The sequence below is a fragment of the Sarcophilus harrisii genome, chromosome 2, assembly GCF_902635505.1.
Source record: "Sarcophilus harrisii chromosome 2, mSarHar1.11, whole genome shotgun sequence".
In the NCBI taxonomy this organism is placed as follows: domain Eukaryota; kingdom Metazoa; phylum Chordata; class Mammalia; order Dasyuromorphia; family Dasyuridae; genus Sarcophilus; species Sarcophilus harrisii.
In genome coordinates, this window is record NC_045427.1 from 587453478 (window position 1) to 587468500 (window position 15023).

Sequence of the window (15023 nt, forward strand, 5' to 3'; positions counted from 1 at the left end):
AATGTTTAAATGAGGGTAGGTGCTTATTCACCATAACAAATGTTCTTTGCTCCGGTCCATCACATTTTCCCCTTAACTTGTGATTTGCCTGGAGCACTAAAAATAAGATTGTTTTCCAAAATGTGATTTATATATAACTATCTAATTTAATGCATAATTTCTCCAATTTTTATCAACTCTAAACTTAATAAGACATATCTTCCTGGCTGTACCAAGTTTGTAATGCACATCAGTGGTCTTGAATTCAGACCCAACTCAAACCATTCTTTCCCTGGATATCATAGTTCTCCATGACAACCATTCTTCCACTTTCCCCCCAATCCAGCGATTACCTCAGGGTGTCTCTGGTTTTCTCAAAACTTTCTATGAACTTTCTCAAGCATAATTAACTTTAATGCAAAATTCAGCACTCAGGGAAAGCGAGGGCAGAGGATATGGATTGACAGCCTGTGAAATGACTAGATTTTGTTTGCTAGTGGTTGCCTCCAGAAAGCCAAGTTCTAGACATGAGGTACAACTGGAGCTTAGGCATCCATAGGTATTTGTAATTTGCTGACAGTTGAGAAGCCAGACCCAGTCACCATGATGTCACCTTGGTCCCACCCTTCCTCTGTCCCCCAGGAATTTTTCTAATTGATTTTCCTTTATAAAAGACTTCTAATGAAATAAGACCTGCAGTCATTGTGGCTATGAAACTTTATGACAAAAAAAATTGGAATATTTTTGGGAAAATGTAGTTGAATATAAATTAAAACTGTTTTGTGAAAAGTTTGATGCATTTTCTTTTGTGATCTGGAGGTATCTACATGAAGACAACTAATTAGTGTTTTTTAGAATGGTATGGTATAGAAATTAAAATGGAGACCCTTCCAGATTGTCCTAGGCATTTCTTCCTTTCAGAAAGCAGGTTAAATGACCATAAATCATCACTGGGTGTATTTCTCATTTGTGGGCCCCTCAGTACTCTTTGATAATTTTTGCAATGTCCAGGCTAGCTTTCTGGAGGGCCTTGGGACAGGCCTTGGTCTTAGCAGAATAATCACTATGAGAGTAGTCAAGAATAGAGTATAGATTCTTTATTCTGGCCCAGTCTTGATCTTAGTGCAGGAGGCATGAGAGTCACCACTGGTCAAAGATAGAATATCTGTGGCTGACTTTGTCCTCAGTTTAAATACCTTATTACAATTACATCAACTGTAGAACTATTACATCACCATGCTAAGAACTAAATATATGTAAACTAAATAATCTCATCAATTCCATTGAGTTAACACCTTCTTTCAAGTATACTTCTCCAGAGTTCTGCCCTCTACAAATTTTGGCACATCAACTCATGGCATGCTTCTCTACCTAGCAGATTCTCTCAGAATTTTTTATTTAGGCAGGACTTTCACCCTCTCTCATGGAGGGCAAATGCTCTAAACTATCTGCCTGAGCAGAGCACTAACCTAAGCACCTTATTCTTCCCCAAAGCACCGAAATCCAACCCTAGCCCTTTCTGTCATCCTTTATTTATCATAATGCCAGGGAGAGAGGAAAGAGGGGAGTGCACTTTGATCCTTATAGAAACATCTAATACAAATACCAATTCCTTCCCCCCACCCTCTGGTCTGGTCTGGTACCCCATTCCATATCAGGGCACAACAGGTGTGTTCTCTGGGGACATGGGGGGGGGTTACTTGAATAGGAGAGAGAAACGAGGAAGTTTTTCATTTATTTTTTATGATGGAGAAAGAAATGGTTCTAGGGTTAAGAGCTGGATGTCCAATTTTGATACCATTAGAAACCTTAAACTCCTAAGTTTTCTGGGATTCAATCTCCATAGCTTTAAAATGAGTAAGGTAAACTAGATTGCTTCTTCCAACTCTAAATCTCCAAACCTATTAAAAGGGAGTAAGTGAATTCTATCCAAGGTCTTAATGTAGACTAAAGAGTCAGCCTTCCTAGTTGGGCAGAAGCACAGAACCACCTATGGAGTACTAAGGGTCAGTTGCTTAATTATAGGAAAACCTTGTTTTAGGAAATGGGAGCAGACCAAAATCATAAGAGTTAGTTGGAAGAGTATTCCAAATCCTTCATTTTAGTGGTAAACAAATAGGCCCATGGACGTTGATTAACTTGCATAGAGGGTAATAAGTAGTGGAGAAAACCAGGTTTTCCAAAGATAAATGCAATACTCGACTATACCAGGTTTAGAGTTTAAATTAACCATTAACCCTGCTTCATGTGGGATTTTGTATGGAACTTCAGCAGTTCTAAGGGACACACATAGGCGTTCTCTAGCTGAGAAATTTCAGGACTTAAGAATTTCTTTACATGAATCAAAATATACTTTCCATGCTGTGCTTATAAAGAAGAGATATGAGCACTTCTAGTTTGGTATTAATAAAAAACAAAACAGGAATAAGTGGAACATTTTGAAATTTTTATCTTCAATAATGTTTTAAAAGAAACTGATAGTAAACACATACATTTTGTTACAACTAGCATGCATTCCTTTATAAATTTATGTTTGGTAAAGGTTTCTCTATTCTTCAGAAACAAAACTAGGTAATTCTGATAAATATATCTGAAGGTTGAATGAGAGTTTTTCTGATGTTTTAAATCAAACTCTAAATTTATGGTGTAGTGATAAAATGAGTTCCCACTGCTTGGTGTTAACCACAGTAGCCTGAAATAGAAAAAAAAAAGTTATTACTAAAAGGTATATGACATTCTGAGTTAATTGCCTACAAAACGATGTTCTTTAATGTTTATTTTGATCTTTTTCCATTAGTGCCTCTCACAGGGCATGTTGGGGCACCCTACTTTGTGAGGAATTTTGGCTTAAGCTGAAAATTGCCTGGACTGAGAGCCTCCCAATTCTCCCAGTACACTATAATTCCTAAAAAAAATATTGTGCCATAAACAAAAAAAAAAAAAAAAGAAAAAGAAAAAAAGTCTGAGAACCACTTGTTCACATAATGCAAAAAAAAGTTATTTTGCATTTTATTTGGATATTTGTCCTCATGGAATGTATTCTAAGGAAAATTAACATAGCCTTGTTTTTGGACTCTGGTATACAAAATCTACACACTGGCCAAGGAAAGCCATTTCTATTTGAAGCAATCTCTCCATGGTGATCTCAGATCCTAACCTGATTTTTTAAAAAAAATTTCACTTGATTGTATTGGTGTCCTTCTAGTCCTTGAGCTCCTCGAGGGATAGGGCAGTAGAGAATATAAAATAACACGATAAACTCTATTCTTAAATTTAGATTTAAGATTTTTGGGGAGCTTAGAAAACCCCACTTTTCTTCTTGCATTTATTTGTACAGGATTCACTACCAACTCACTGTCTATTAAAAATAGTCAAGAGTTTCATCATAATTCACCAAGATAATGCTGTACCACATTTCTGAAGCTCATGTTGCTTACTGGCTGGATATATCTAGAGGGAGCTGGAAAAAACACTTACCATCATGAACGATCATTCGGTACTGCTTCCCTAAGCAAAGCTCTTCTTGCCTTTGCCTAATTATTCTCTGAGCACGTAAGGGTAAACCATGAGGATTCCGAGAAAACACAAAAGAGTAGCTGTCAGCACAGGTACCATCAGGGTTTTGGAGGCGGCAGGAGTACTGCAGTGCATAGGTATCATAGTCAGTATCCACGATCCAGTGATCATCATCTAAGATCAAAGAAATGATGATGTCATATTTTTGTGAGGGACAAAGTTTAACAGTGAGGTTAAGAAGAAGATACCCTGACAATGAGTGGTGCTCAACAGCAGTCTTCTCCAGATGCATACAAACATGACTTAGGAGAATCTAAATGGGATTTGGTTCATTTAGCTCAGAAGTCAGCAAGATAAATTCAGAAAATTTTATGACGACAAAAAGTTCAGAATAATTTTATGGAATAGAAAAAAATCTGGAAACAATTTTATTTTACTCTTAAAACAACAAAGAATTTTCTTCAATGTCCATCTATGAACTTAATAATAGCTTCTAATAATGATACTTCTTCCATTTTCAATTTATTATATAAAGTTGCCCTATAACACAGATGAGTAAGATCTCTAGATGTTCATGTTATAAATAAATAGCAAATGTTGATGTGTGTGTGTGTGTGTGTGTGTGTAAATTGTTGCTATTTGCTTTTGGATAATGTCAATATCTTAGACAAAAAGAGAAGTATAAAAAATTACTGTATAATTGCAAGAATTGTCAATTGATCTGGTAAGACATAAGAGTGCTCATTCAGCTCAATCATCCAAGAAACAAAACCAATAATAGCAGGTATAGTAGGAGGACATGAGATGGAAAGAAGGTAGTTTAGGGTGGTCTGGTAATTACATTTTAATATTGATACAATCTTCCAGGAATTCACAATTTCATATAGAGAAAACCACACTAAGTAGCCTGATTTAATACCTCTTCCTACTTCTGTGGTGTCATTTTGGACTCATCCACATTATACTGACAATGGATGGGAATGGAAAGAATGCCATTTTGTTCCTGAAGGCCCCTACCTTTCCTATATTAAAGGAACTGGATTTGAATCCCACCTCTGACACTTATTTGTGTGACTTTGTACTGGACCTCAACTGGGACTAATTGACCCCCTACGGGTCCTTCTGGCTCTAAATGTATGATCTCTATCAGCATCCTGTTTTAGGTGTGAATTACTAATATCCGTAGAATTTGTCTTTCTCTAGACTTGCTATCCTTGCCCCACACTTTTTGTTTTTTGGCTAAGAAGCACAATTAAAAAATTATTGAATTTTACTTCAAATGCCTTGAAGTATATAACTTTAAAAGGCTTTTGCTGGACTATATACTAGATGCAATAAACAAACTAATACGATCACAGTGTTGCCTCACACCTAAGTAGAATGGGGGTTATCAATAAAAACTTACAAACAGGATCTGCCATAGAAAATGAACAATATGTCTGGCCTATTTGTGGATCATTGAGTATTGACTCCATTATGTTGTTGCTCTTGTTGGTTCTCATGTAATGCAATAATACGGATGAGAGAATAAATTAAAATAGTGGGTGTGGGAGTGAAAAAATGGGTTATATGCAAGAGATATTGTGGAGGGAAAAAAGTAAACATTTAGCAAAGGATTGGACATGGGGGGGGGGGGGAGAGAAAATAAGAGTCAAGCATAATACCAACATTACAAATATGGGAGACTGAAAGAATGCTAAGGCATAGAGCAGAAAAAGGGAAATCTGGAAGAAGGGAGCATATGGAGGCAAAGACAATAAATTAGGTTTTGGATATGTTGAGTTTTAGATGTCTCTGACACAGGCAGTTTACAATGTTCAATAGGGAATTGGGAGTTACATGGGACTGTAGCTCAGGGCAGCCACTAGGGATAGATATATAGATTTGGGAGTTATCGATATAGATGGTCCCTAATTTTTGTCCCAGGACACTTGTACACATTAGGGACCATCTAGGCCTACATGAATATATCTTAGCTGCAAATAGCAATCCTCTAGACATAAAATGTGGTCTTATCCTAATCCATTGTCATGAAATAACCCATGGCTGAGCCAGGAATTAATTCCAAGGCCCACCTTTTTGTACTTCCTACTCCAGACAAGGAAGGAAAAAGAATTTCATTAAAGACCCTACTTTATTTTTTTAAAATTTCTTTCCTGAGTTTATCTTTAGTAGTATTTTATTTTTTCAAATACACACAAAGATAGTTTTTAATATTCACCTTTGCAAAATCTTGTATTCCATTTTTTCCCCCTCTCTTCCTTCCTCCCCCTCCCCAAAGATGGCAAACATCCGATTTAAGTAAAACATGTGCAATTCTTCTAAACATATTTCTGTATTTGTCATGCTATGCAAAAAAAAATCAGATCAAAAGAGAAAAAACACAATAAAGAAAAAAAAAGAGGCAAACAAACAACAATAATAACAAAAAAGTGAATGCTTTGCTTTGATCCATATTCAATCTCCATAGTTCTCTCTCTGGAAGTGGATGACACTTTCCATTACAAGTCTATTGGAACTAAAAGGCCCTATTTTATAATAATGAATGAATTCATGACATATATATTAGGCATTTAGTAAATTTTTTGACTACTTTTTCTAAACTAAAATCCCAAACTTTTCTGTTCAATAAAGTTACTTTCATTTTATTAATGGAGGAAATGGTAGATATCTGTGAAATGACCAATGATCACACAGTTAGTTATTAAGCCACAGAGCCAAAAATAAAAAGCATGAGCATGAGTCCTACTTCCTTCCATGCCCCAGAGAATTCTGCTTTATTATCTCCTGAAGACTTTCTTAGAATGATTCATAAAAGAAAATGATTTTTCCTATGGAGGTAAAGATTTTTCTTTGACATTTGATTTAGATAAGCTTTCCAAGCTTGAATAGCTCAGCAGATCTGTGCTTTGTGAACTTTCCCAAATAACTTGGAGAATACAAAATTCTGGGACCAAAATATACTTTATTTTTCACATTTGGTTATGTCAAATTTATGACTGTCCTTGACTTTAAAAGGAGAGAGGGTATTTGGTTTACCTCCACCACATTCCTCATGAGCCTTTCTTTCTTTTTTTAACTAAATATTATTGATGCTTTTTTGTTTTTACACTATAGTCATTTCTAGATGTTACCCCATCCAGCTATCCAGCCAAGAAACCTCCTCTTGAAACAAGGAAAAAAGATAGGTACAAGACATGTGATTTCAATGATATGGGGAACTTCCCCTATCAACAGAGATCAATGTCTTCGCTGCAGTTTGGAGTCTTCCAAACTGAGTTTCCAGAAGTACTAAAAAGTTAATTAATTCGATTGGGGTCATATAGACAGTATGTATCAGAAATAGTACTCTAATCCAGGCTTTCCAAAGCTTTCTCTCCATCTACTACAACACAATGCTTCTACATGACCAAGAAAAGGTTAAGAAAAAAGCAAGTACATCACTCCTATGTCTGATATTACATTCTGCATCTATTCCCTATCATTCCACAGAAAAGAGGGAGAATTCTTTCCCATCTCTTCCCCTGACCATTTCTTTTTAGTTTAATGTCTCAGTGATGGTGTTAAGTAATAATGCCAGAGTAACAAATTTTGGTCAAAGTCTCATCTTTATAAAAATGTTCTCAATGGAACAATTGCTCATGGCCCACTGACAAAGACCAAATCCACAATCTTACTGATATTCAAGGAAGAATAGACCTGCATAACCCACTGAAACTTCATCTTCCCATGCTCATCTGTATAAGTCCCGGTAGTCTACATGATATTTTCCTATGCAGAGAGCTGATTCCCAAATGGTGGTATGACATAAGGCCTGGATGGTGGAAAATCTGCTTCTTGGTTTCCTTAGATCCAGAAAGGGAAAGTATTGACTGGTACATACACAATTTGGTGTAGCTATTCTGACTGTCATTTTCTTGCTCCCCCAGAAAAACTAGTCAAGTCAATCCAGCAAACAGTGTGATTGAGATTTTTTCTGACTTCTCAAACAGGTTTACTCCAGAGTATACATAGACAAAGCTGGTAGAAAATTAAAAAGCATTGACTAAAAAATGCAAAGAAAATACTTTGAACCCAGTTATCCAGATCAATTGGGCTGGAGTGTTTGAAGGGTTGAAGTTCATACTCCTTATACCTCCTTCCCCCATCATTCAAAACTCTAGCCGCAACTCAATAGGAGCATGATGTCTTTGGGCCAGGAACAGAGGAAGGTTCTTTGTCCTCTATGTAGAGAAGGACATTTAACTCAGAGGGGAAAATGCCAGGATAGTTATTCATTTAAAGGAAACATTTAACTGCAAACCAGATTATTTTTTGGGGGAGGGCATTTTGCATCTTACCTTTAAAAATATTTTTAGGATTAAATAGTAGCATTTGAATTTTTTCAGTGATGTAGATATTCCTTCTTTAAATATCTTGGGAATTGAAGAATTTAAATATGAAAAGAGTTTTTAGAGATCATCTAGATCAATACCCTTCCCCCAATTTGATGATAGATAAATTAAGGTTCTGTGAAACAAAAGGTCAGAGGCCATGCATGATAAGCTAAAAGTTAAAGGCCTTGATTTACCAAAGGTCAAACTGCAAGTATGAGAGCCAGGATTTAAATCTAGGTTATCTAGCTTCAGATCCAGTGCTCTTTCCACACCATAACATCCTACCTAGGGAAAAATAAATAAGTAAAAGAAATAAACTATATTAAAAAGTCCCTCACATTTTTATAGAGCTTTACGATTTACAAAGCATTCTATAGATTTTATTTCATTTGCTCCTCATAGAAATCCTATGAGGCAAAGTGGACAAACATTCTTAATGCCTATTTTACTGATGAAAAAACTAAGCCCCATTAAGTCATCTCCCCAAGATTGCTAAGCTGGTGCCTCAAGTCCAGGTCTTTCTGACACCAAGTCTCTCTTCACTAAGGAAAAAAGAAGTGTTTGGGAGAATACAAACCTAACAAAACCCATAGGGGTGAAAGCAAAAGCACACAAAAATTCATAGAGGGTTTCAGGCAGCTTGAAAATAGGGGAATCATCTATATAAAGAATGAATTCAAATTCTAGGACTCAAGTGCCACTATGGGGTTTCTTAACTTTTTTGTTTCTGACAATCTGGTGAACCTTCTGGAGTTTTTATCAGGATAATGTTGCTAAATACATAAACACATAGAATTACAAAGGAAATTTATTATATTATAATATTATATATTATATTGATAATGGCTATCAAAAAAAAAAAAAAAAAAAAAAAAGTTCACCAACCTCAGGTTTAAGAACATACTAACATATGCTATTAATAAGTTGTGTGGTCTTGAAATAATTTTAAAAAATTCTGTGGGCCTTGGTTTCATCCTTTGTAAAAATGATAAAATTGAACACAAAAGATGATCTTTAAAGTCCCTGTCAGTTCTACTGTGATTCTACATTTTTAATATTTCCTGTGCTTAGAGGTACCTTACTAACATCAGGAGGAATTAATGATTAAGTCATTCGAACTGCATAACTTTTGCAATAGTATTGTTTCTCATTTCAGACTATCTCAGCTGAATTTTAGTCATAATTCATTTTTAGTAATATTATTTGATTAGAAAATTTAATTTTTTCTTAAATGTATATATTTTTTCATTTAATAGTATTTTATGTTCTCTATTTCCATGTAAAGATAATCTTCAACATTCATTTTTGTAAGATTTTGAGTATCAAATTTTCCCCTTCCCTTTTTACCTCCCACTTCCCTATCAAACAATCTGATATAGGCTAGATATGTATAGTCATTTTAAATATATTTCCTAGATGAATTATTTTTAAAGTTTTCCTACTTTATTTAATGTGCTTCCATTATTTCTTAAGATGAAATTTCTTTTCCCTTGTGGGAATGCATTTCCTTTTTAAAAATGTAAAATACTGCTAAAATGAATTTATATATATATATATATTTTTTTTTTTTTTCATCAAACACATAACTTTTTAGGAACTTGTCTAATGGATGGATTGATAGACACCTAAGGAGCACAGATTTAAAACTGAAAGGGACTCCAGGGGCTATCTAGGCCAATCCCCTTTATTTATAGAAGAGAAACTGAGGCACAGAGAGAAACAGGTAGTAAGTGACAAAGCTGGGATTCAAATTCAGGTTCTTGGGTTCTAAAGCTAGCACTTTTTTCACCTTACTATATAGTAAATTATAAAACAGATTCCAAATGCATTTATTCTGGAAAGTAGCTTCAGAATACTGGGATGATACTAAATAGGAAAGGAAATATAGCACCTACCATGTGCCAAGCACTGTACTAAAGGCTTTACAAGAATTATCTTAATTGATTCTCACAACAATTCCCCAAGGTAAGTGTTATATATTAACAACATTTTACAATTGAGTTTAACTGAAGCTAGTAAGTGTCTGAGACTGAATTTGAACTCAAGTCCTGCTGGGGACCCAGCACTCTATTCACTATGCCAGCTAGCTGAATCTCCATTTTATAGGAAAGGACAAGACATGAAAATGTAGGAGGCAGATCTATCCAGAAGATAATGTCCAAGAATTGTCAAGAAAACAGGGTTAAAGATCACGAGAGTGCATTACAGCCTGGGGTACCCATTAAACAGCTAAAATCAGGTTAAGAAGACCTTACTTCAAATCTGACCTAAGACATTTGTGTGATGCTGGGCAAGTTCCCTAACTCTGCTTCAGTTTCCTCATCTGCCAGATGAGCTGGAGAAGGAAATGGTTAAGCCATTCCAGTATTTTTGCCAAGAAAACCCCTCAAAATGGGGTCATTGAAGAGTTGGATATTTCTGAAAAACACCTTCCTGACTCCAGACTCAGGGGTCTATCCCCCATATCCCTGGATGAATGAACATATTATTTGCTTTAGATAATCATTATGATCATTTCCTATTCAAAAAGACTATGATTTTGTGATTTTCCTTTCAGTATTGAGCAAGGCACACTAATTCAAGGCTCCCTAAATTCAAGATCCACTGATAACAGTATATATGGAAAAATACATTAAAGAGAATGCAGCTGTGATAACATGAAGCCTATTTTTAAAGAGTGATCACTTATAGAAAAAACAGAGATGATATTTTCCAGTGTCCTTTCCCTGTATCACTAACTCAGTGGCCAGCCTAGGCAAGGAGTGGGGGAAACATCAAATGAGAATATTAGTAAGTGGCTGGTAGAGATGCTCCCACATAAAGATCATTCAGCTTGGAATCAAAAGGTAGGAGCTAGGATCCTAGCTTTGCTACTTCCCAGCTGTGTGATTTAGGAATGCTCTTTTAACCCTTAGAAGCCTCACTTTATAAATTTATAAAATGGGAATGATGCCTGTTTGAAGTACCTCGTGGAATCATCAAATACGATGATATGTAGAAGTCATTTAGTAAATGTGAATAGTCAAAATAAATACAGTTGAAGGCATCATTCTGAGACACTGTTGGGTGACTCTTTCAACTAGGATGGAATTCCAAGAAAAGCCAGTAAACTTGTGCTTTCTCCATATTTAAAGATATAGTGGATGAGGAAGACGACTGCCCAGCAGTCTCCCATCTGCAACTATATCTTGGTATGGGATTAAGGGTTCTGGAACTAGTCTGAATAATCCAAAAACCTAACAACACTCCCAAGAAATCATGCCAATTCCTCTTCTCAAGTTTCCCATCCACTTCCAATCTCAGGCTCATCATTAACTCTTTCCCCAAGGAGCAATATTAATATTCAGAGCGCTGAATCTTTGCCCCACAAATCCTGGATCTCTGGCTGTCAAATCACTTCAATACTCACTTCCTCTCTGGAGAAAAGACGCCATTCCCCAGTACTTCATTTTGAACTTGGCAGAGTCTTCTGTATCCGTGAAGGTGCCCACCATATCTGCGCACACGTCCCAGTCACTGCAAAGGAGACAGAAAGGGAGAGTGAATCAAGATTGATCGGCGCACTCTCCTTTCTGGGTCCCTTCTCCGCCCACCCCGGCACCTCCTCACCACCACCCACCGTCCAGCACCAGGGCGGAGGGATGGCGGGGCAGATGCCTGGGACAAGCTGCCCTGTCCGCACGCCGGCCAGAGCGCAGGGCGCAGGGCGCGGAGCGCGGGGTTCAGGGTCCAGAACCCGCGCAGGACTCGCTGGCGCGCAGAGCCCAGAGCTCGGGCCCGCCGAGTGAGAGTGCAAAGCTATTCCTGGGAGACTAACTTGAGAAGGCGGACTCTGCCTCTGGCCGTGGCTTTCATCTTGCCAGTCTCCGGTTCCACAGAGAAAGTGGTGACGATGTTGTCCTGAAGGAAGAGCCCCTCAGGGTCCTTCTTGGCCATTGCGTACCAAGTTCCGGAGAACTGGAAAGGAGAAGGGGAGGGGGCAGAGAGGGAGAAAGAGCACTCGCTGAGCCCGGCCCAGCCCTGCACGGGGTCCCGGGCGGGCTGGGCTCAGGGGCCGTGCTGATACCTACTCGGGCCTTGTCGAAGTTTTCCATCACTCGGAAGCTGTCCACGCGGCAATCGCGCTCCGCTCTGCAGGCGCCCAGCGCCAGCAGCAGCAGGAGAGCCGAGGCCCGCTGCATCCTCCTGCTCCTGAGGTCCGTCCTGGGGGGCACAGGGGAAAGGGGGCGTCAGCAAAACGGCTGTGCCCTCCTCCTGCCTGCCTGATTCTCGGGAGGCGAGCGCAGGGGCTGGCTCGGAGACACTCACTCAGATGCTGCGCGGCTCAGTGGGAGCGTCCGGCTGGTCCTCGGGGTTGCTGTGGCCGACTGCAGAGCCAAAGCGGAGGCGCGCGGCTCGCCGCCCCTTTTATAGCACCGGGGTGGGCCGCTCTTTCGTAACTTTGCAGGGTGAAAGACCGACCGACTGAGCGACCCGGGAGTTGGGGGAGGGGGCGCGCACAGTCCTGCCCAACAGGTGGTAGGGGGCTCGCGGAGATTGAGCCTGCGTAACAGTCCTCTGTCTGCCGCCGCCTTCTGGGGGGCACAGTCCCTCGGATCTCTGGGACCAGGCCACACACACAGGGGTGTTCGTGAAGGACGTCAAACCTCCTCAACCCAGAGGCTGGAACCTCGAGGCTGCTGCTAGAACTGAATAGGAGGGGGAAGGGGGGGAGAGGAGGGGAGGGATAGGAAGCAGCCTAGCAATAGCCTAAAGACCCCGAGTCAGTTTTTCAACAGTTGTACTCAATCATAACCTGGTCTGTATCTGTAGGGTCGTGACTTTAGTGGCAGAAGACCCTTTGCAACCCTTGCAGAAGAAAAACGATTCCTCAGAACATTACGTCTTTAGAGACCCTGTGGAAATCAGTGTGGTCCTCATTATATTAGTAACCATGGAGCTAACATTGTGAAAGGTTTTCCTTCTCCCACTGGAGGGTAAATTATGAAGGATATTAGAAGAATTTCAGCAAAAGAGCTCTTTATTACATAAAGGATTTATTTTTCTCTCCTTCAGGCAAGTGGTGGTGCCCCTAGGTCAATATTTGTCAGGGCCTTTCAACATCTGTAGAAACACTAAAACCCCTGTTAAATATTCTCTAGCAGTGCAACCCTGGACAGCAGAGGAAAGCTTTCAATAATTACAGGGATGACCTCCGACTCCATAACACTATCAGCAAGGGGAGTTAACCATTTTAAAGTTCAACAAGAATTTGTTTTGGTTTTTTCAAAACTACTGATCCTGGGAAGCATCTGGAGTTAACTGGGATAAATAAGGACCCATGTCCTGAGCCAGTGGGTCTACACAATGTCTACACAATAGTATACATTCAGATTGACTGGATATTTTGAATCTAGAATGATTTGCTTTGGCTTTATCTAGGGACAGCCAAGGATCAGCTAGCTTATTTAGAATGTCCCAGGAAATCACAGCCTTTGACTGAAAGGAAGAGAATTGGCCAAACGACCAAGAAATGAGGTCTTTGAGTGTTCCATAAGCTCCCCTCTTCCCCCTATGCTGCCAACATTATTGACATGGACTACCTCCGTAATAATAAAAGGACTCATTTGAACAAATCAAGTTCTTGACACGAAGTTTGAAAAAGTGGTCTAGGTTTCAAATCTAATCATTTTGATGTGGTTGTTTTTTTTTTTTTTTTTTTACAACAAAATGTTTGTAATTCTTAGTTACCTAGGAAAGAGGTATTTAATCTTCTTTATTCGTGTGTTTTTTAGTTGATCCTGATGAAATTAAGAGTTGATTTTGGCACACTTACTCAGATTTCTTCATGATTACAAATACTTGTATATAGGTCAACTCTAGTTTAGCTTTGGTGGGTAAAATAAGGTTGAACCACACGAGATTTAGCCCCATAAAATAGTCTTAGGTTGATTCTCATTCTTATATAAATGAAAGACAATTTAAGTAAATTTTCAGTCCTCCTGTCTCTAACTTCTGTTGTTCTAGATAACTCTCCAAGGCCAGGAAAAGAAATTGGTTATTAGTTTAGGGAATTAGTAGATGTTTCCTCCATATCAATAAAATTAAAAGGTCCCTGTCCCTTTCTCATGTGACACATCAGTGTGACACATTAAAAAGTGAGCTTTTTTTTTTTTTTTTTTTTTTTTTTTTTTTACCATACTTTGCAATGGACAAGTAGTCTCTCACATATCATTTTGTATCTCCTGAGCATTTCATTTTTCAGTTTAGGAAACTTCTGGTATAAAAACTCTCTCCATCTGCCACAAATTGTAACTTCATTTTAGAGAATTGCATAGGACATTAAGAAGTTAAATGTTTGTGTCAGAGGAAAGCTTTGAACCTACATTGTATTTATCTTTCTTTCTTTCTTTTTTTTTTCTTAGTCTAATTCCTTTAATTTCTTTTTCTTTCTTTCTTTTATTTTAATTATTATAGTTTTTTTATTTACAAGATATATACATAGGTAATTTTTCAGCATTGATAGTTGCAAATCCCTTTGTTCCAACTTTTTCCCTCCCTCCCTCACCCCTTCCCCCAGATGGCAGGTTGACCAATGCAGGTTAAATATGTTAAAGTATAAGTTAAATACAATATATGTATACATGCCCAAACAGTTATTCTACTGTATAAAAAGAGTCGAACTTTGAAATAGTGTGCAATTAGCCTGTGAAGGAAATCAAAAATGCAGGTGGACAAAAATAGAGGGATTGGGAATTGTATGCAGTAGTTCATAATTATCTCCCAGAGTTCTTTCCCTAGATGTAGTTGGTTCAGTTCATTACTGCTCCATTGGAACTGATTTGGTTCCTCTCATTGCTGAGGATGGCCAGATCCATCATATAGTCTTCTTGTTGCCATATATGATGATCTTCTGGTCCTGCTCGTTTCACTCAGCATCAGGTCATGTAAGTCTCTCCAGGCCTTTCTGAAATCATCCTGCTGGTCATTTCTTACAGAACAATAATATTCTGTAACATTCATATACCACAATTTACCCAACCATTCTCCAATTGATGGGCATGTACTTAGTTTCCTGTTCTGGCCACTACAAAGAGGGCTGCCACAAACATTCGTGAACATACAGGTCCCTTTCCCTTCTTTGGTATCTCTTTGGGGTATAAGCCCAGTAAA

At 38.3% G+C, this 15023-nt stretch overlaps 1 protein-coding gene across 1 annotated transcript; it reads right to left on the reverse strand.

The window, feature by feature from the left end:
* Positions 1-2404: 2404 nt before the first annotated feature.
* On the reverse strand, positions 2405-12273 carry RBP4 (retinol binding protein 4). The gene is made up of 6 exons (XM_003755264.3): positions 12180-12273; positions 11942-12074; positions 11689-11828; positions 11281-11387; positions 3457-3669; positions 2405-2671 (listed from the first exon to the last, which is right to left on the reverse strand). Exons 2-6 carry the CDS (start codon positions 12050-12052, stop codon positions 2658-2660), a joined length of 585 nt encoding a protein of 194 aa, XP_003755312.1. The 5' UTR covers positions 12053-12074; positions 12180-12273; the 3' UTR covers positions 2405-2657.
* Between the last annotated feature and the right edge of the window lie 2750 nt (positions 12274-15023).